At 36.9% G+C, this 23,492-nt stretch overlaps 1 protein-coding gene across 1 annotated transcript; it reads right to left on the bottom strand.

Annotated features, from left to right (window-relative positions):
• Positions 1-800: 800 nt before the first annotated feature.
• LOC105394395 lies at positions 801-20,960 on the bottom strand. The gene is made up of 5 exons (XM_048632892.1): positions 20,136-20,960; positions 19,220-19,297; positions 18,862-18,925; positions 17,059-17,593; positions 801-928 (listed from the first exon to the last, which is right to left on the bottom strand). Exons 1-5 carry the CDS (start codon positions 20,204-20,206, stop codon positions 801-803), a joined length of 876 nt encoding a protein of 291 aa, XP_048488849.1. The 5' UTR covers positions 20,207-20,960.
• Between the last annotated feature and the right edge of the window lie 2,532 nt (positions 20,961-23,492).

Genomic DNA, 23,492 nt, shown 5'->3' with positions numbered 1-23,492 from the left:
TCCCAGCTGCTCACGTCATTGGTTTCTATTGTTTGTCGAATGCATTTGGACAGAGAGGCGGCCACCGTATTCCGCGCGCCGCGGGGTATCCGTGCCACCACCGGGCAGGTGGACTTTAGCTCAGCTAATTGCTTCCACAGCCCGCCACCAGCAGGCCGACTGTGGTTGTGGTCTGTGGGGACATGGGCGGGCGGCGGCGGTGGCTGCGTGGACGATGGTTGGCGGTGTTGTTTTCCATGATGAATCTTCAGGCCTCTCTGTCTCTTGAAAAAACGTGGCTGGGAGCAGTACGGACACCTCACAAGTTCCTGGGACGGCGCAACATTACTGGTGGAGGGCGGGCAGTCTGTTTGAGACATACGTATAAAGAATGCGGAGTAATGATGGCAGGGATAGTGCCTGTTCTTAGGGCTAGTTTATATTGGTTCAGTGACTGGACCTAGTGAGCAACCCAGTTGAGTACTGTGTTAGTACTGACCCCACGTGGACGCTATTTTCAACCCAGTCCAATGCCGCTGTGTCGTGAAATCTTCCTTACTGCGTCCAGTCACTGAACCACAATGTGAATCAGCCAAGAGAAATGAAAAGTAAATATTTATAAGTATAAAAATAATCATTTTTTATTTATATATTTAACCATTACATCCATGGCCTTAGCAAAGACAGTTTGCCACTGAGCCTGCATCTCGAGTTCTCTCTTCCGCAGATTGAAAACCGTCGCGGCGTTGACTGCCTCGGACGAATCACGCGTCGATGGGCTGTCCTAGGACTCTGCCTTGGTCTCAGTGGGGCAACAAGTATTAGGCTTCGTCCAACGACATGGCGTCTTGCGCTCGTCCAACGACAGAGCTTCTTGGAGATTCTTCACCATGCATGGGCACCTTCACAAATAGTGTAATACCTCTTAGACCATTCAAATCTTCAGTCACTGGGAAAAAACATGATATTGTTGAGTATATAATTTATTGCAATAGATAGCCAGATAGTTAGAAATACATAATTATCTTACTAATATTATAAATGTGAAAGTTAGTATGTGTGTATGTATGTTTGTTACTCTTTCACATCAAAATGGCTGAACTGATTTAAATGAAATTTGGTATGGGGTTAGCTGACACCCTGGATTTACACATAGGGTACTTTTTATCCCAGAATTGCTACGGGAAAACTTTTTAGGCGAAGGGAAGCTCGCGGGAACAGCTAGTATGTACATAAATAATAAATAGATAGTACAATAAAAGTAATACTTACTGTCCTCAACCTAGCTCACATCTAACTGGAAGAGTCTGGGTGATTGCGGAGGCGGTGCCTGTTCACGCTTTCACGCCATCTAACGGATGTGGCGAGAACTACAGGAGGCGCACGCGCACCACAGATGCTTTGCCGTCTTAGACCGTCGTTCTATCATCTAGTTTGTTTCACAGCGCCATCTATTTTATTGTATTAGTTTGTATAATCATTATTGTAATTCACTTGCCTTTGTGACACCAGCAAATAAACATTTAAAATTAACGAATAAATCAATCATTCTGAGTACAAGCCGTAAACCTTACTATAGGCAGGCAGGACATACTATCGCTGGAGCAGGAGACCAGGAGCGAGGAGTCTGGAACGAGCCTACCACGGGACCAGGATTAAGTACCTGTTCCCAACATTTGGACCTTCTTCGCCGGAAGCAGATACTCGAGGACCACGAGAAACGGTCAGGCTTTCTTTCCTTACCATCCTCCTTCCTCTCCTACAGTGATAAATCGTGCGCTTATCTCAATACCAGTGAAATCGCGACACGCGGCATCGGCGGCAATATCGTCAGTTTCGTGACCGCACCGCGTGGCATCTTCACCAAGTGAGTACTCCATCTTTCCACTAAGCCCCTAAAATGAGTGACAGTGAATCTAAATCGTCTGATAGTGCTGCTAAATCATTAAAAATTCCGCGTTCTCCTCAATCACGCGAAAATTCTGGTGACCGCATGGCCGACCTCAAGAAACAACGAGGTACCATGAAGGCACGGTTAACTTTATTCGATAAATATTTCATTAATTTAAAAGATACCGAATTAAATAGCACCGATAAGGCTGAATTAAAGTTGCGAATGCAGTCTATTGAGTCTTTGTATCAGAACTTTAACCAAATTCAGTGCGAAATAGAGAGGTTATCCGATCAGAATCAATTAGAAAAACAATTAGAATACCGTGAACAGTTTGAGGAGCAATATTTTAGGGCGTTAGCGGCCGCCGGGGGCAGGTTAGTTGATGAGAGCATGGCGAACTCCACGTGTACTCGCAATACTTCATCTAAATTAGCATCTGTAAAGTTACCAGAGATTAAACTACCGACCTTTAACGGATCATATGATCAGTGGTTAGAATTTAGGAACTCGTATGATACCATGATACATGAACGGGATGACCTGGACGCGATTCAGAAATTCCATTACTTGAGATCATCTCTAAGCGGGAGTGCATTGCAGGTTATCAGTGCGCTAGAATTTACTGCAGCCAACTACACTCACGCGTGGGACCTCCTAACGAATAGGTTCCATAATAGCCGTTTATTGATCCATAATCATGTAAAATCGTTGTTTAATACTCAAAGTATTCAATCCGAGTCACCTTCACAAATTAGAAAACTGATAGATACCGTTAATCGTAATTTAAGAGCGTTAAAAACAATAGGCGAACCCGTAGACCAATGGGATACGTTAATCATATACCTAATCGTAACAAAGTTAGACCCAACTACAGAAAAAGAGTGGGAAAGTCAAAAGGGCTCCATTAGGTCTGATCAGCCGAGTAGTTCTTCACTAAAACTAAGTGATTTGCTTTTATTTTTAAAGAATAAGGCTGACACCCTCGAATTGATAACGGTTAGTCACAATAAAAATAAATCATTACAAGAACATAAATCTTCCCACGGTAATAATCACTTTGATGCTAAAAAATACGCGGTACATAAGCCCAATCAACAAGTGCATAGTTATGTGTCTAACACTCAAAGCAAGTCGGAGAAAACAATTCGCAGTTGTGCAATGTGTCAGAGTAATCACGCGTTGTACACTTGTGTTTTATTCTTGAATTTACCCGTTAACGATAGGGTTAAGTTCGTGGAGAATAAAAACCTGTGTCCTAACTGTTTACGGTCGGGTCACTCAATTTCAGACTGCACTTATGGCTCGTGCAAGTTATGTCATCACAAACATAACGGTTTGTTACATAATCAGGCTAATAGTAGTAGTAGTTTATCTGTCGTGCGTGCGAATTCATCCTCGCCGGCCGATAACAATAATATTCCCACTATTTCAGCTGCACTGCATAGTCAATCTGAACCTAATTCGAGAGAAAATAGGTGCGATATTGGTTTGCATACCAAGTTGAGAGGTCTGCAACCTACCTTATTGTCCACCACGTTAATAGAAGTAGCTGATGTCAACAACGAATATCATCTAGCCCGAGCGCTCCTTGATAGTGGCAGTCAGCATAGTTTTATAACGGAGAAATTAAGCAAAAAGTTAAAGCTTCCCCTAATACAGTCCACTGTTCGAATTTCGGGTGTAGGACAACATGTCACTAACTCGAGTCAACTATGCGAAATAGCTATGAGATCTAAATCGTGTAGTTACAATACAATGTTGCAATGTCTCGTATTGCCTTGTATAACTTCTAATCTGCCCAGTGTAGGTATAGATGTAGACCAGGAGCGAGGAGTCTGGAACGAGCCTTCCACGGGACCAGGATTAAGTACCTGTTCCCAACAGTGCCGATGCCGCTGCTTCCGGGGGCGGCCCCCAGCTGCCTCAGTATTAAATGTCAGTTGGTCAATCTGAAAGGATAATAAAATAACTTAATTCTTCGTTCTTATAACAGATATCTTTACAAAAAGTAGATATTGTGTGATTCCTAAGGATACTTGTTTTTTAATCTGTTAGTCTCTCTCTCAGCCTTCTGTAGTCCACTGTTGGACATAGGCCATAAGTAATCTGTTAGTAGAAGGAAACTAAGTAGTGACTCCAAATCTATGTGACCATTTCAGGCAAATCTATGTAATGTAGCTGAGTGGGTAAGATTAGCACATCTCTGGTACAAAGGAACCCTTACAGATTCACATTATTTACTCAATTCATAAATCATACAACAAAGCAATAACAAACCTCTACACCAACTTCTTCAATATTGAGGAGACCTGTAGCAGCCGGGGAACAAGTTAGATTCCGGCACCCGCTGCTCCAGGATTGTTAGCACCAGCTTGCATGCAGGACCGCCACCTGTACCACTGGCAGCTCGGTAAATTTTTGCAGCCTTCCTCTTTGTATTTTTTTAAGTCACTCCACACCCTAACAAGCAAAGCAAATAAACATTAAAAAAAACGAATGTTTACCGTGCATTAAGGCGGGCGGCGGCGGTACGCGCGTCTCGCTTCATACATTTTATGTGTCGCTGTCGTGGTCTCCTCTCTCGTTCGCGGGGTGTACGTGTAAAATTACTTATACAGGGTGGCCCAAAGAGTGACGTCCAAAGGAAAATGTTTGATTCCTTAGGTCAAGGGGTAGCCAAATCACCCCCATGTATGTTCAGCAATTTTTAGTAGTTTAGGAGTTATGATTTTTTTAACTAATTTTCTACGAAAATCGACCTCAGTGGATCAATTATGTTTTATTATTTTTTTGGATAACTTATTTAAGTAATTTTTTATTTTTGTGTCATCCTCTTAAGTTATTCTTTTAACCATAAAAGTTTCAGCTTCCTAGCTGTAATGTAAGTTAGTTATTTTTATATCGAAAGTTCAAATTATATCATCGAGCTAGACTGCTCTGAATTTTCAACTTGAAATTAAAAATTGAAATAGTTATTCTCATGGTCCCTTATTGATTTTAAAAACTCCGCAAGGTTCCAAAATTACATAAAAATAAACTATTGCGTAATGGGGTATTATTTCCAGAAAACAGCCTTCAAAGGTACGTGGGTGGAAAATACCTAATTAGTAAATTGTTTCAGAAAGTTTAAAGATTCCTGTTAGGTCATTACTAAGGACTAATTAAGTTAGAAAATGTATCTAATTAAAGGGAAAATAAAATTATTTACTATTTTATTTTTATTTTAGTGGCATGTTTGAATGAAAATTCTTAGTAAAATGTTTTAGTGTGAGTTGTAAGATTAATGCGATAATTGTATTATTAACAATAAGTAAATAGACTCAAATAATTATTTGACACATTTACTCATAATAATTTTTCAAAATGGCGACCTCCCAAATCAATACACAGCCTACATCTACGCAAGAAATTTTGTTTAAGTTGCCTAAATGCTTCTCTGTTTCCTCTAACGATATTTCCGGCCTCTCCAATTCGCTGTCTTAGCTCCTCTTCATTTACCGATTCTCGGGCGTAAGCTAAGTCTTTGTAATAACCCCAAATAAAAAAAATCAATCGGATTTAGGTCAGGCGATCGTGAAGGCCATCTGATTGGACCGTTTCGTCCGATCCACCTGTTGGGATACGTTTCATTTAAATGATTACGCACTTGTGCTGCGTAGTGGCATGGTGCACCGTCATTTTGGAAAACTATGTGTCTTCGAAAATTGAGGTTGACTTCCTCCAATAATTATTACTAGTTATTACTTCACAAACTCTATAGTTATGGTATCAACGGATCCTTGTTAAATTGGTTTAGCTTTTATCTAAGCGATCGCTATTTCTATGTGGTAGTGAACGGTTATAATTCACAACTGTGGAGTATATCCTCCGGAGTACCGCAGGGATCGCACTTGGATACGGCGGTACTTCAAAGAGATATAGATTCACTTGATCGCTGGTGCAGAAACAATAAAATGCATCTCAATCCGAAAAAGTGCATGTTTATTAGATTCACAAGAAACCTAAATCAAGTTGCTTCCTATTATACTATACAGGGCCAGCCACTGACGGAAGTGGAGATAGTTAAGGATCTAGGCATAACGTTCGACAAAAAATTAACCTTCATTCCACATATCGATGAAACTACAAAACGAGCTAATAAAATGCTTGGGTTTGTAATGAGGAATAGCAAAGTATTTCGCAAGCCTAAAACTAAAATCACTCTTTACAACACACTTGTTCGCAGCGTACTGGAGTACTGCAGCGTCGTTTGGCGCCCACATTACGCTGTTCATATGTTGCGATTAGAGCGAGTGCAAAAAAAGTTTCTTGCGCACCTAGCTTACACGTCGGGATTATCAAAAAGGCTAGCAGATTATTCCACCCGACTTTCTCATTTTGGTATTAAGAAGTTAGAGAAACGTTATGATTGGCTGGACATTTCCTTTCTCTTCAAATTGTTTCATAACAAGATAAACTGTCCCCAGCTACTTAATCGTTTCAATCTCAGGGTGCCATCTAGACTACCTAGGTATCCAATTACCCCATTGTGCCCACCACGGCGAAGAACCGTACTCGGGGCCAACTCTCCAGTCCCCAGACTATGCAAGCTGCTCAATACACACAGTGGGTTGATTGATCTTCACGCAGATTCCTTCTCACAGTTCCGTAAAATTTTGTACGAACAATTATAACACTTAGTCATACCTAGTTGCAAATTGCTGTTGGTTTAGAATATTAATTGCGTTAACACACTTTAGAATAAGTACGTAGTTAAGTAAGTAAGTTAATACGTATGTCAGTTTAGAATAAGCCTTAATTTTACATGTAGTGTACACCTATAATTATCAGTGCATTTAGTTTTAAGTCTAGTTTTAAAACAGTGATTGTATAATGTAACTGATGTTGGTGAACCTAATAAATAAATAAATAAATAATAAGGGAAGATCATTTTCGAGAAACAATTTGTACGTCTCTCCATTCAGCCTCGGCGGCAATTCGAACGGCCCGATCATTTCTCCGTTCAGTATGCCTGACCACATGTTGACGCTAAAGCGATGCTGGAACCTAGTATCTCTGGTCAAGTGGGGATTCTCTACTGCCCATTGGTGGGTGTTGTGAATATTAAATATTCCTGTGCGCTCAAAACGCGACTCGTCAGTCCACAAAACTTTTTCAAAAAATCCCGGGTCGTCTTTCTCCATCCTTAACATAGTCTGGCAAAAATCAACTCTCTGTTGGTAATCAGCAGGCAATAGAGCTTGAACCCGTTGTATGTGATACGCATGGTACCCTTCGACTTTCAATATTCTTTGGATTGATGTTCTGGGGATGTTCAAATTCCGAGCCATTATTCTTGTACTATTCGAAGGGTCCTCAGCTACTACGTCCAATACGAGGTTTCGACGGTCCGGATCAACTATTGCGATACCTTCACGCCTGCCTTCTCGACCAGGAATGCGGCCTGCCATCATAGTGTTGTGTGTATTAATAAAAACACGATGGTCGGGATACCTATTAGGCTGCGGTCCTCCACGGCGTTGAAGTTGCTCCTGATAAAGTCTTGCCGCTTCATGGCCGTTGCCTTGAGCAACTCCATAAAAATAATGCATTTCTGCATATTCGGCCAACGTGTAGTTCATACTGTTGGGTTTTAGTAGTAAAACCAATGGATAAAGGTGATGAATATTTATTGTAATTAGTTTTCGGTAGCAGAGCAGAGGTTACACGAAAGTAAAAAGTGACTTTTCTATTGACATAATCTACGATAGACAATAGAAAACAAAACCATTAGTTGAGTTTACAAACTACTTCAACACATACTCGTAATAATAATAATCCGTGACTTGAAAGAAAGCCACGAAATGATCGGGCCGTTCGAATTGCCGCCAAGGCTGAATGGAGAGACGTACAAATTGTTTCTCGAAAATGATCTTCCCTTATTATTGGAGGAAGTCAACCTCAATTTTCGAAGACACATAGTTTTCCAAAATGACGGTGCACCATGCCACTACGCAGCACAAGTGCGTAATCATTTAAATGAAACGTATCCCAGCAGGTGGATCGGACGAAACGGTCCAATCAGATGGCCTTCACGATCGCCTGACCTAAATCCGATTGATTTTTTTGTTTGGTTCTCGGTTTTGATTCTCGGGCGTAAGCTATGTCTTTGTAATAACCACAAAGACATAGCTTACGCCCGAGAATCGGTAAATGAAGAGGAGCTAAGACAGCGAATTGGAGAGGCCGGAAATGTCGTTAGAGGAAACAGAGAAGCATTTAGGCAACTTAAACAAAATTTCTTGCGTAGATGTAGGCTGTGTATTGATTTGGGAGGTCGCCATTTTGAAAATTTATTATGAGTAAATGTGTCAAATAATTATTTGAGTCTATTTACTTATTGTTAATAATACAATCAATTATCGCATTAATCTTACAACTCACACTAAAACATTTTACTAAGAATTTTCATTCAAACATGCAACTAAAATAAAAAAAGATCGTAAATAATTTTATTTTCCCTTTAATTTGATACATATTCTAACTTAATTAGTCCTTAGTAATGACCTAACAGGAATCTTTAAACTTTCTGAAACAATTTACTAATTAGGTATTTTCCACCCACGTACCTTTGAAGGCTGTTTTCTGGAAATAATACCCCATTAAGCAATAGTTTATTTTTATTTTTATGTAATTTTGGAACCTTGCGGAGTTTTTAAAATTAATAAGGGACCATGAGAATAACTATTTCAATTTTTAATTTCAAGTTGAAAATTCAGAGCAGTCTAGCTCGATGATATAATTTGAACTTTCGATATAAAAATAACTAACTTACATTACAGCTAGGAAGCTGAAACTTTTATGGTTAAAAGAACAACTTAAGAGGATGACACAAAAATAAAAAAATATTTAAATAAGTTATCCAAAAAAATAATAAAACATAATTGATCCACTGAGGTCGATTCTCGTAGAAAATTAGTAAAAAAAATCATAACTCCTAAACTACTAAAAATTGCTGAACATACATGGGGGTGATTTGGCTACCCCTTGACCTAAGGAATCAAACATTTTCCTTTGGACGTCACTCTTTGGGCCACCCTGTATAAATACCTTTTTCCACTTGTCCTGTGAAGTGCCAGTTGTGTCCAAGTTGAGGACACAAGTGAGTTCAGCCCACTTATTTATGGCTGTTAACCTGTCGTGGGGTCAATCGGCAGGTTTGTTTAGTTCCCCATTCCTGTAAAAAGTACGAATAGTTTGGGTCTAGTAAAATATAATAAGATAATTTTTAGTTATCGTAGACATAATAAGTAGGTATCTACAATCACTTCGAATTGAGATGCACTCGTGCGAGACATGTTTAATTTTTATAATAAATACACTGAGACTGAGCAAATAATCAATTATAATAATAAAACTGAAATATCAATTTTACTCCTATCTTTTTTACAGTTTCCCTAGCTAGGTATATAATATAAACGCGCGCTGAAGTTGGAGTATTTTTTTTCTTTCTTTTTCAGCGATGCCCTCTTCCGATTTTTTTGTTATTCTCCATCGTTTGACCTTAACCTTGTAACCCAGCTTAAGTACAAATTCCAAAGCTCTTATCCAAGAGTGCAAAGGACGAATGCCATGAACCAAGATCTCTTCTTTAACAGGCTTAGAGAATGCTATGTCCAAATTATTAAATTGGTTCGAAGTTAAATCGCAATATGGGCAACGTAATTGGGAAGAAGTATTCAAAATGGTGTGTTTAATACTTTTCCATCTATGGCAGCACAGGTTAGGTCCTACTTTGATTTTATGGCCTTTTGGTGTTTCTGTAACCATGGGGTTCAGGTCGTGAATTTCGTTTTTTGCCCACTGTACACCTCTCGAGACTACCTGTGGATGAGCGGTAGGAATTATGTTTTTACTACCGTACACCTCTCATTAATACCACTGAATATCATTGGTGACGGTCCACCTCCGAAATTTAATAAGTATATACAGTTCTCCCATATTAATAATGCGCATGCAAATCTTCGCAAACTGTCGTATTCCCGGAAACACCCGAATCAGTGCCTTAAACAAAGCACTTGCATTTTGATCCTTGTTCGAAAGAAATAGTAGTCAATATCATGTGACACATAATCGAAAACAATTTGGGCGGTTGGTGGCTGTCACCGATCAGTCAAGGGTCTCAAGGTCAAGATCAATATTACTTTTGTGGAATTATAAAGAGCTGCAATTACACATCGTTCTTGTTATTTTTTTCAAATGTGAATTTAATTTCAACTTAAATTATTTTTGACTATGCCATATTATGAGGCACATTTAAGAATAAAATATGCGTCACATTGATAGACTTCACTTTGCCAATAAAGCCACACCCAAAAGACCAAGTTTGTAATTGTAATATTATTGTGAATGATCAGCGCTGTAAATACTTTTGAACTGAGATTTTAATGTAAACATTTTTATTAATGTGAAATAATCAGTGCTGTAAATACTTTTGAACTGAGATTTCAATTTTTTTTTGACTTAAATTAGACACAATACCTCAAAATAGTTAAACATTTTTAAAAAATATTCAAAATGTCAAAACAAATAAGTTAAATTAAAAAAGAATGTCATATGACATTTTTTTGTGCACTTTAGCATAAAAACATGGTCAACTTATAAGCTTTCAAATAAGATATTTCAATATCAAATCGATTTAGGTATCACCAAGATATGGCCAAAACAACCAGCACAGGCGGACAAAATTCAATAGAAAAACGAACAAGTTTAGCCCAATTTGAAGGTAAAAAGTGTGATTTTTTTCAGTCCTGTTGACTTTAGTATGGAAACCCGCATTGAGTTTTCTCCGCCTTCTCTGGTTGTTTTGGCCATATCTTGATGATACCTAAATCGATTTGATATTGAAATATCTTATTTGAAAGCTTATAAGTTGACCATATTTTTAAGCTAAAGTGCACAAAAAATTGTCATATGAAATTCTTTTTTAATTTAACTTATTTGTTTTTACGTTTTGAATATTTTTTTAAAATGTTTAACTATTTATTTAAACACTTTATTGTATACGATATACATAGGTATAACAGTAAAAAAATGGAGAGAATTAAACTAGACTAGTATACAAGGGCGGACTTATCGCCTCAACGCGATCTCTTCCAGTCAACCCTGGAGGTAAGGACACAAGTGGCTTAACTCTTAATAACTAAATTTATTGTTGTATACAAAAGTATCTAACAAAACCTATTTTCTAATATTTACACATAAAGTATTTTGAGGTATTATGTCTAATTTAAGTCAAATAATGCACATTTGATTATTTTAATTACTTTATTAGGGTGTTACTTGTGCAAAACCACCAAAAAAGTTATTGAAATATGGCTAGTTTTTTTATTTTCGGTTTTAAACATAAAATTTTGGCAAAAAATTAAAAAAAAACTTTAATATGAAATATCTTAGAAATGGTTAAGTTTCGGATAATGCCTTATAGGGTTCAATCGACTGGAAATGCCTTCCTCTACCACCTCCTGAAAGGATCAGGTCTACTTACCAATAACCCTGTGTTTGAAATCCATTTCTCCTTATAATATAAACCTTGTGTTATTCAAACCTTCTTTCATCCATCTTTACATCAGCTTCAGTAAGACACTTGAAAAGTACCTACCTACTGTAACATTTTCGAAGTAAATTTTAATATTATGGAATATTATGAATTATCGAATCAAATTTCGTTACTGATAAATCAATTATCTCTTTTAGCACCAATTACATAATTCTACTAAAATTTCATGAAGAAAATGCACTTAACCACTCTAAATACATAATAGTTTTCTAACGCTCGGGAATACGACCGTTGCCGAACAATGACGAAGATTTCTATGTGCATTATCAATTTTGGGGAACTGTACTTGCTGATATATCTATGAATGTTATACCAGCAAGGAATATTGACGTACCTATTGTTTATGGCTCTTATTGTATGTTGAGAAGAAAAACAATATGTGTTGTATATTTGTTACTTATCACGCAAAAACCACTGAATGGATTGATAAAAAATGAAAAGGTTAGTAGATAGATCTGGATTAACACCAATATATAATCAAATAAATTGTGTTAGCTGCTGGTGATCCTTATTTGAAATAAATAAATAATAATACGTCACGTGTTGCATACAAGTCTACTTACCTGAGATAGTTTTCCTTTTAATTTCGTCAATAACTACTACATCCGTGATTTTTTTTCATATTTTTGCTCCACCAACTATTTAGCCAGTAGGGATACTATACTTGAGTGTAACAAAAATTTGCACTTTGAAGCTAAATATTTCGTAAACCAATCACTGAATCAAAAATTGTTTGAGCATACCATGAGCATACCTATAATATTTTTAAAAGACCTATTCGACGATATCCCACCAAACCGAGAAAAAAGATTTCATCCCCACTTTACGTGTATGGGAGTTACCCCAATTTTTTTTCTATATTTTCTTTTACTACTTTGACGGGGCCGTAAATTTGTATATCTATGCGAAATATCATCTTGATATCTTTAGCTGTTTCTGAGATACTGGAGTGGACTGGACTAGTTACTGGACCCAGTGAGCAACCCAGTAGAGTAGGTAGTGTGTAGGTACTGACCCCGCGTGGACGCTATTTTCAACCCAGTCCAATGCGACTGAAAAGGCTTGGTAGCCTTATAGGATCGCTGGTAGTAGAAGCAAAGTTTATTGATATAAGAACAAAAGGTTATTGACAAGAAAGAAATCTTAATACCGCGATATAGGCTGAAGGATAGTGTCATCTATTATAGCTACTTGACAACTGAACATACTACATACCGCCCACCAAGAACGTATGTTCTTCATTACCACCCTCACCATGAGGTCAAGGGGGTACCACAAGATGCATGGACTTGATTACAAGCTGATTAGGACCTGCACGCATCCTGTGTGCTATAAGATATGGCTGGTATATACTGTTATTAAGTGCTAATTTACAATACAATTGACTTGATTCGTCTTTGCTGTGGCTGTTCTGTCTGGTGAAGTGGCAGGCGATAGGTACGATGACGGGCACTGTCACCGGGTGCACTGGACCGCTGCTGCTGGGGCTGCTGACTCCGGTTAAGTTGACCCGAAGTGCGCCTTGATACTCGTATGGTGTCCTGGTGCCGCTAAGTGATAGGCTCGGTGGCGCAGCTCGCGGCGCCACTGCTAGCACCCATCACTGGGCGCACTGGAGCTCGACTGCTGATGTAGCCATCCCTACCGGAACCTAAGCTTAGCCTTATGATCGGATCGCTGGTAGTAGAAGCTATATGACAACTGAACAGCGACTGTGTCGTGAAATCTGCCTTACTGCGTCCAGTCACTGAACCAATGTAAATCAGCCAATATAAATGAAAAGTAAATGTTTATAAGTATAAAAATAATCATTTATTATTTATATATTTAACCATTATATCCATGGCCTTAGCAAAGACAGTTTGCCACTGAGCCAGCATCTCGAGTTCTCTCTTCCGCAGATTGAAATGGTCAGTGCAAAACTCTCTTGCTAACTTCTGCCACCTCCCATCACATGCCACGAAATGCGACGCTGCCGCTGCAGCGTCTTATGGGCGAGGACAGAAGCGTCGCGGCGTTGACTGCCTCGGACGAACCACGCGTCGATGGGATGTCCTAGGACTCTGCCTTGGTCTCAGTGGGGCAACAAGTATTGGGCTTCGTCCAACGACATGGTGTCTTGGGCTCGTCCAACGACAGAGCGTCTTGGAGATTCTTCACCATGCATGGGCACCTTCACAAATAGTGTAATACCTCTTAGACCATTCAAATCTTCAGTCACTGGGAAAAAACATGATATTGTTGAGTATATAATTTATTGCAATAGATAGCCAGATAGTTAGAAATACATAATTATCTTACTAATATTATAAACGTGAAAGTTAGTATGTGTGTATGGATGTTTGTTACTCTTTCACATCAAAATGGCTGAACTGATTTTAATTAAATTTAGTATGGGGTTAGCTGACACCCTGGATTAAGGGGATTACGAAACCTAAAATGCTAAAGTCGGTTTGATATACTTGATTAGATTGGAAAAACGGTAGCTTCTATCACTTTGAGAAAAATATATATTGTAGCAGAGGGTATACTGAACATGTTAGTTGCTTAGAAATTGGTGCAGGATTATAATAAGTATGTTAAAAAAAATTGCAAACACACCATGTCTTTTGCCATTTTTCGACTTATTATGAAAAAACCCTCGAAATCAGAGAGCTCATTTTCATGGAATCTTATATGTATGTGTAGGTAATTAAATTCTTTACAAAGTTACCTTAAAGAGTTGGATTTAATGGACCAGAAGTCAACTTTTTTTACAAAAAACTAATAAATTCCGGTTTAAAAATGATGAAACCGTGACAGATTTCAGATTTCTTCAGTCGTCGCCCTGGTGGCGGCCTGTTAGGAGCGATACCCACGCCATTTTATTTTTTATCAAATATTTCACAAAAACTGATTAAATCAACAAATGATGACTACAAATATTATAATACATATGCATTTGCTATGAAAAGTATATTTTCTGGTCATTTTAGATGGAGAAAAGCCGAAAATTCTTAGAAAACATTTCGGCTTTTGGATTTGTTTACATTTTTTACTATAGAGTTACAGATGCATAGATAAAGGTAAGCAATATTAATAATGACAATGACACTTCGGCTGTCCCATTTTAAAACACAGTAACAGCCATGAGACAAAATGTTCAGGAGAGCCAAAAAACATTTTTGTCCCTTCATTTCAATGCCCTGGTAAAACTATGACAGATATCTGAACAAATGTAAGCTTAAAAGAAGCGGCAGAACCTAGGCTTTACATACAATACTATTTCATTTAAATATAACTAAAATTGTTGCTGTAATGCACAAAAGAAAACACTTACTAGGTTTTATATGGTTTTCTCACCCTAAAACCGCCCTCACTGACCATTTCAAAACCTAGTAAGAGCCATTATTGTGTAATTTAAGACAAGTTAAGTATATTGAAATTGCAATAATTGCGTAATAATTTCATTTTTTATATGTTTGGGATCCTTCACATATTATAAATCCAATTTTGCAGCACTTTTACACGACGGCACTATAAGTAATAGCTGAAATACGGGCATATTTTTATGTTTTTTTTTGTTTTATGTAAATGAATTAAATAGCCATATTAAGAAGGCTCTAACATGAAAATTATTTATGGCTGCCTTCAATTAGACAATATTTCCTAAATTTCTATCTAAAAATCAGTTTTCTCTTATTTATAACTTGTTTTTTTTTTGTTTATGCAAAATAGGGCTAGTAGAAAGGTTCTGACGAGAAAGGTCTCTATGGCTTTTATAAAGAAGACAAAATTTACTTATGTTCTACTTTTAATTCAACTCTCTAGGTCTCATTGGTGCAAAGATACAGGTTCTGAAATGTCTGATATTTTGTTCGAAAAAAGTGTTAGTAATAATGTATGCCATTTGTGACTTACTAAAATTAACGGACGAAAATTGTCCTTTGCTGACCATTTCAAAACCTAGTAAGCGCCATTGACCATTTTAAAACCTAGTAAGTCATTTTCACTTACTGTGTTTTAAAATGGTTGGTGGCTCTTACTATGTTTTGAAATGGTTTTCGTGGCATTTTTGATTTCGCAGGGTGGAGTTACTAGGTTTTTAGAAATTTTATGTTTTGAAATGGTTTTCGTGGCATTTTTGATTTCGCAGGGTGGAGTTACTAGGTTTTTAGAAATTTTATTTTCGTTTCTAAGCGGTTTTTTGATATTCTGACAATGCAGTTTTGTGCGGAATCGCCTAAAATAATATATAAATCAAAGACCCGTTTTTTTTTAAAGTTGGCGGTTACTGTGTTTTGAAATGGGACAGCCGACTTATTAGCTTCTCCGAATAAGATCTATGAGGTCAATGCAGTATACCAAAGCGCGAGCCTGTTAATATTCTGAGGGCTATATCTACGTACGTAATATTCAAAGGAGGTTAGGTCGCGTTCGCCCCGGCTGCCGCGACCCCTTCATACCACGGTGATCATTATCGCTTCGTGCTTAGGAGTTAATTTTCTGTTGATATTAATATAGGTATATTTTAAATAAAAAATGCACTGAACTATGTAATGTCAAACTTTTATTGGATAATTGCAATTTAATTATGTAGGTATAGGTGTTATCGGTTAATGCAAATAATTGAAGTTTATTTTACTTAAATGTTTGTGTGTGCAATACAGGGTGTTGAAAAGTAAGTAAGTACGGTGGCCTGCGCCTAAAAGTATACAGGCGGAGTTTTTAAAATAGTGATCTCAAGCTCACATGCTGCTCAAGCACATCCACATAAACACCACTGCTACACACATCACACACAAAACTTCCCCGGATTTATAACAAATGTAGCTGGTCCCTTCATCATCAGGGATCGCTATTTTAAAAACTCCGCCTGTATACATTTAGGCGCAGGCCACCGTAAATAATATATCTGAAATACAAAATGTATTGTATAAGAAAAAAAATGAAATTTTGTCAAACTTTTATTTTAAGACCTGGTAAGTAGGTACTCTGTACAATACAGGATGTTGAAAAATAATTTACTACGGCTAAAAATTTAAGAAAAAAATATTATATAAAAAACAAAACGATTAAACAAGCTTTGCAAAAAAACGCTTAAGTGCAACTTAGGGCAAGCAATTAATAAAAAAATCTAGCTATCCATACAAGCAGAACCCCTTCAATATGTAAATATAATGAACAAAAAAACTCTTGAACTGTTAGCGACAAAAAAGGCATTAACAATTAGGAAAGAAATAGAAAATGGTAGGTATAATTAAATTTAAAATAAGTAAAAAATAAATTGTATAAGTAAATAAATAAAGTCTCCTTCAAGTCAAATGCGTTATCTGTATTTACCCGACTGCCGAAGGAGGAGGGTAATGTTTTTCGATTGTATGTTTGTATGTATGTATGTTTGTGTGTTTCTTTGTTCCCTCCTGTAGCCTAAACGACTTGATAGATTTTGATGTATGAGGTATCGTTAGAAGCGTATTGATTGCGCGATGGTTATAGGCTATGTGACGTTACATTAAAATGTATATAGCGCCCTCTAGAGTGTTTTTTCCTATAATAGCAGCTGCTCCTGATAGTGCAGAATAATTTTTCTTATAAGACCGCTTACTCCAGCATCCATCAGTTATGACATCAATAAGCGGTATGCCATCTTTATTGACCTTTCCTTCTTTAATGGCTATTGCCTTTTCTTCTGCAGCAGCTTCAGCCATGGATATAGCCAGTTCCTTTTCCCAGTTGTTAGAAACAACGTCATGGTACTTTTGGTATATTTGTTGCGACAGTGGGGGCAAATCTAAAGCTGAAGAAAATTCATCTAGTTGAGAAAAGCCACAACCGATGCTTACAGTGCCTGCCACCGCAGCAACGTTAATGTCGAACTGGTTTAAAACATTTTCTATGCAAAATTTTTGATTGCACATTTTGCATTGAAAAGTAAATTTAGAGTGGAATCCAATTCGTTTTTCTCCTATTAGGTCTAGGGATTCAATTCCACAGTTCATTGCCCCATGACTACCAATAGTCTTAAGTTGCTCAAAAAAGAAGCCGATATCCATAATTCGCTTCCCTGTAGGTGTTTTAATTTTTTCCGTTATTTCTTTTTCAATTACAAGTTCTTCATCCAAGTCGTCTTCTTCACAATTCTGCAATAAAAAAATGTTGCTATTATAATATATGACGTTTGATATATTGGTACTTTGGTACACAATGTAGTAAAATTATTGTCAAGGATAAATAGCAAAATTTATATTAGATAGGTAATTAAACTGCATTCATTCATACTTGGCACGAAAATTAAACATCTTGTGTGTCTTTTTTAAATATTTAAAACAAAACTTGAAAACCAATGAAAACAAGCAAGTAAGGTAGGGTAAGGTAGGGTGAGATAGGGTAAGATAGGGTAAGGTAGGGTAAGGTAGGGTAAGGTAGGGTAAGGTAGGGTAAGGTAGGGTAAGGTAGGGTAAGGTAGGGTAAGGTAGGGTAAGGTAGGGTAAGGTAGGGTAAGGTAGGGTTAGGTAGAGTAGGGTAGAGTACGGTAGAGTATAGTAGAGCAGGGTAGAGTAGGGTAGGGATAGGTAATGTAGGGTGGGGTAAGTTATTTTTCATTAAAAAAAAAAAACATACACTAACGCCTTGTACTAATGTACGCCCATGCGGGGTAGGCAGAGGTGCACTGCTGCACCCACTTTTTGCCAGTGTTGTTTTAAGTCCCAATGTAATAGGGGGCGAGCCTATTGCCATTTTACGGGCACATCCAAGACCCGAGAACAAATATCTGTGTTTAAACAAATATCTGCCCCAGCCGGGAATCGAACCCGGGACCTTCGGCTCAGTAGTCAGGGTCACTAACCACTACGCCATTCAGTCAGTTAAAATATACACAAAGATTGTTTACCTTTTGTGCCAAATATGAATGAATGCAGTATACAAGGTGTTGCAAAAAGGGTATACTAAGCCGAAACCTACATGTGCAGCATGGTATATCTAAGCCCGAAACTGAAAACAGAATTTCAAAATTCGCGAAAAAAAATATAAAATTTTCATAGAAACTTTGTTGGTCACGTTTTTTTTGTGAATTTCCAAATTCTGATTTTAGTTTCGGGCTTAGATATACCATGCTGCATATGTAGTTTCGGCATCATGGTTGATATATTACACTTATACAGCGTTTCAGAAATATAAATATAGTTAGCCCAAATGAGTTTGGGGGTCAGTCATAACAATATTGAAATTAACGGAAAAAGGTGCGTTTCCATACAAACTTTGTTGGTCACGTGGCTTTTTTCATTAAGAGTTATTTTGTATTTCACTTATTTACAAATTACGTAGAACAAAACTTTGTTAAGAATGACACTTTTGCAACACCCTGTTGTACCTACAACATTTAAAATCATAAAAATATTTTTTTTACCAGTAACATATTATTTTCTTCATTTGTAGAGCCTTCTAATAATTGACTCGGTGACTTCGAATGCCTGTGAAAAATGCCTCCATGATAAATTGTTAGATAATCCTACTAATATTATTTGGCGAAAGTTGGTGAGTATGTGTGTGTGTACGTACGTATGTGTGTATGTTTGTTACTTCTTCACGTCGAAACGACTTAACCGATTTAAATGAAATTTGGTATGGAGTTAGCTGACACCCTGGATTAACACATAGGGTACTCTTTATCGCGGAATTCCCACGGGATAACTTTTTAAGGCAGCTAGTTTATTGATAATTAGGTATGTAAATAAATTTATAACTTACGCGTTTTTAATACTCACTTAACATTTTCATGCTCTTCGTGCTTTGATGGAAAGGTTGAACACGTTGCTGTAATTTGAATACGTCTCCTCTTCGACCTTAAAATGAAATAAAATATTCAATGTTTGCCATAAAAAATGCTGTTTGTATCTGTCAAAAATTACGAAAGATGTTCTTTTTTGTCCTAAAATAATTGTTTACTCTTATTTATTGCACAGGCTTATCTTCTTGTTAGAGAAATAGGTAAAGTAAAAATAAAAAAAAGTCTCTTGCCATAAATCATTGCATATAGGTATAGGTATGTACAGTGACACAAATTTATCTGTTCCGGTGAGAGCGAACTAAATTTATCTATTTCTCATTACTGACCAATTAATTGTATATTGATATAGATTAGAAGGATTTATTAAAACCGCAAGGGCAAATTAGCACTATGGGCAAACTTTAAATCTTATAGAAATAAGAAATATAAGAGATTTACATGAACTGTCACCGGAACAGATAAGTTTGTGGCCCTATATACAAGACGCGTCTATCACTTATTTGTCAGAATTTTATTAAAGTTATATGTATTTTTGAAGTAATGTCAAACACATTTTATTATAACCTTGTCGCAGTCAGCGACTAATAGGGTGACAGATAATCAGACTGGATTAAGTAACAATTTACCTAACCAGTAACCACCGTGAAGAACCCAAGTCCAGCTGTAGTGTTTTTCACCGACACGCTACGAAAAATTGAATCGCTTTTTTTTCTATATTTATAGTAAGTAAGTTTATATTAGTTTCAAAGTTCATACTGAGTTGTAGGTCAACAGTATGAATTTTGATGTCGGTAACCTACCTAAGTGGGTACCTGGGCTATCTACCAACTTGAGAACGTCAAAATACATAATGCATGGTTTGCGACCTAAACATAAAATAAGTAGTAACATACTCATCATTTTCATCTTCTGATTGGCGAGGCGCTACCGCCACAGTAGATGGGCAGCCATGTTTTTTCTCCATCCTTAAAATAATAAAATTAATTAAATGGAGGACGTCACTAACATTATATTTGTCTTTTGATGTTATATTTGCCTTTAATTACTATATCTCAGAGGTAAACTCTGGACTTCATCATCAGTTTCACCGATCATCATAATCACGGAGGAACAGGCAAACGTAGCGTGGGTCGCCCTCCGGCTCGCTGGCCGGTAGTGGCTGGGTGAGGATGGCCGAGGACTGGCTGTTGTGGCGCTCCTTGGGAAAGGCCTATGCCCAGCAGTGGTCGATTACGGGCTGATGATTGAAAAACTTAACTGACAAAAACCGTAACTGATACAAAGAGAGAAGATGTACTTACAATTGTTTTCCTTGCTTCATTCTTGTTTTACTTTTGCGTTTTGGCATTTTATATTTTGTTCTTGTATTTTTTTATTTACAATTAGTACTTAGGGACCTAATAAACACAAACTAAACTAACTCAATAAGAAAAAAAATATTTACAGAATATACTTTGAAATAAGACAAAAAACTATAATTTATACTATCTTAATTAAGTACTTTTAATTTACAAAGGAAAATATCCAGTTTTAAAGAATTATTTTCGAAAACAAATAGGTATTAGTGATGAAAATTTTAAAATTATAAACCATAGGTGCAATAAGTGTTTTTTTTTTTCATTTTAGCGCGCGCCGCGCGTTGCTGCGAGGGGGTGTGTTGCGAAATTAGTTTTTCCTTGGAATAAGGAATTCGAGCATAGAAATAATTAATAATAATAATAATTTTTTATTGATGGTATTACTTAATTATCTCACTAACACGCTTTATTTTCTTGTATACTACATACATTTATGATTTTGATATGTATTTTGTTAGGTAAGTTTGTACTTTGACAGCAATAAAATATTCTTGACTTGTTTTTTTTTTTTTTTTCCAAAAGTCGTAGAAGTAAAGTTGTTCAGAATGAAGCGAAGCGGGACTGTATCATACGCTTGAATTATAATAATATGTTGATTATTTGTTTTAACTGCACTTTTATTAATTGCTAGACGATTAACAATGCACACTACAGAGGCCCTGTACAATTTAAACTCAGCTCCCATGTCAGCTATACTTACATATAATTGATTAGGTAGGTAAGTAAGTATATTAAATATTAAAAGTACTTTCAATTAAAAATAAATGTTCTCGTATCACGTACAAAACAATAGGATATTAGTACCATCGAAGTTCCACTTCGAAGATTAGTACTTAGTATATTTTTAACAAAGTGGCATGTCTTCACTTTTATGTTTTCGAGTACTATGTTGAAATTTCATGTCATTGTCCGTAGAACGCCCCGCATACCTCAACCTCCCCTCACTAGATTTGACAGATTCTGATTTTCTTCTGGCTTGAGTGACAGCCTTAACACATAGGGTACTTTTTATCCCAGAATTGCTACGGGAAAACTTTTTAAGGCGAAGGGAAGCTCGCGGGAACAGCTAGTATGAATGTTTAGAAAACAACTCGTTTGTTCTTATTTGCCCTAAAAACTTTATATTTCTTAATTATTGTATAAATAAAAATCCGTCGTCAGGGTCAACAAATTGTTTAATAAACTTAAAAAAATGTATAAAGAATATTATCAAAATCTATGGACCGGAAATAAATCGGAAAACTGTTTCGCAACAATGTAGATAAATAATAAATAGATAGTACGATAAAAGTAATACTTACCGTCCTCAACTTAGCTTACATCTAACTGGAAGTTAGATTCAGCACCCGCTGCTCCAGGTCTGTTAGCACCAGCTTGCATGCAGGACCGCCACCTGTACCACTTGCAGCGCGGTCAATTTTTGCAGCCTTCCTCTTTGTATTTTTTTAAGTCACTCCACACCTTATCATGCAAAGCAAATAATCATTAAAAAAAACGAATTTTTACCGTTCATTAAGGCGGGTTGGCGGCGGTACGCGCGTCTCGCTTTATACATTTTATGTGTCGCTGTCGTGGTCTCCTGTCTCGGTCGCGGGGTGTAAAATTACTTATATAAATGCCTTTTTCCACTTGTCGACAGTCTTGGAAGTGCCAGTTGTGTCCAAGTTGAGGACACGAGTGAGTTCAGCCCACTTATTTGTGGCTGTTAACCTGCCGTGGGGTCCATCGGCAGCTTGTTTAGGTCCCCATTCCTGTAAAAAGTAAGAATAGATTAGGTCTTGTAAAATATTGTAAGATAATTTAAAGTTATCGTAGACATAATAAGTAGGTAGTTAGGTCCTTACCTTTCCATAAAATTTACAATTACTTCGAATTGAGATGCACTCGTGCGAGACATGTTTAATTTTTATAATAAATACACTGAGACTGAGCAAATAATCAATTATAATAATAAAACTGAAATATCAATTTTACTCCTATCTTTTTTACAGTTTCCCTAGCTAGGTATATAATATAAACGCCCACTCATGCTCGATGCCCTCTTCCGAATTTTTTGTTACACTCAATCGTTTGACCTCAACCTTGTTACCCAGCTTAAGAACAAATTCCAAAGCTCTTATCCATGAGTGCAAAGGACTAATGCCATGAACCAAGGTTAAACAGGCTTAGAGAACGCTTTTTCCAAAATATTAAATTGGTTCGAAGTTACGTCGCAATATGGGCAACGTAATTGGGAAGTAGTATTCAAAATGGTGTTTACTCGTAATACTTTTCCATCTATGGCAGCACAGGTGAGGTCATACTTGACTTTAATTTTATGACCTTTTGACGTTTCTGTAACCATGGGTTTCAGGTCGTCAATTTGTTTTTTGCCCACCGTACACCTCTCGAGACCACCTGGGTAAGCGGTAGGAAATATTTTTTTATATCGTACACCTCTCAGTAATACCACTGAAAATCATTGGTGACGGTCCACCTCTGAAATTTAATAAGTACCTATGTACTTGCTGATATACATATGGACAGGGGCGTATTTAAAGATTGCGCGCCCTGGGCAACTGTAGTTTTCCGCCCTCTCAAGGAATGAAATTTCAATTTTTTTCTGTGTACAAAATTCGTAACAAACTTGTTTATTACATCATCGTAAGCAATTTTATTAGTTTAATCAGCTTCAATCTTCAAAATTGGCAAATTATTCATCATTTCTTCGATGAGACTTGATCTTAAATGAAAATGAGCGTTCTGCACTACAGTTTGTCACTGCAGTACTAAGAAATATACGCATCGCAATTTCGGTATAAGGAAATGCCACTTTTAAATCAAATAAGTTTAGTTCCCTTATACAAGGTGGACCAAAAAAAGTAATCAGATGTTGTTTGGCTCTAATTTTTT

This window comes from Plutella xylostella, chromosome Z, assembly GCF_932276165.1.
Source record: "Plutella xylostella chromosome Z, ilPluXylo3.1, whole genome shotgun sequence".
NCBI classification, from domain to species: Eukaryota; Metazoa; Arthropoda; class Insecta; order Lepidoptera; family Plutellidae; genus Plutella; species Plutella xylostella.
The sequence above is the reverse complement of the archived record's forward strand: the minus strand, read 5'-3'. Positions and strand labels throughout refer to the sequence as shown.

Coding starts and splice junctions, on each gene's coding strand:
- LOC105394395 (XM_048632892.1), bottom strand. CDS start 20,206: ATGGAGAAAAAACATGGCTGCCCATCTACTGTGGCGGTAGCGCCTCGC. Junction 17,594..18,861: donor AAGAAAATAATATGTTACTG/GTAAAAAAAATA, acceptor TTTTTATTGCAG/AATTGTGAAGAAGACGACTT. Junction 929..17,058: donor CATAACTGATGGATGCTGGA/GTAAGCGGTCTT, acceptor GTTTTTTCCCAG/TGACTGAAGATTTGAATGGT.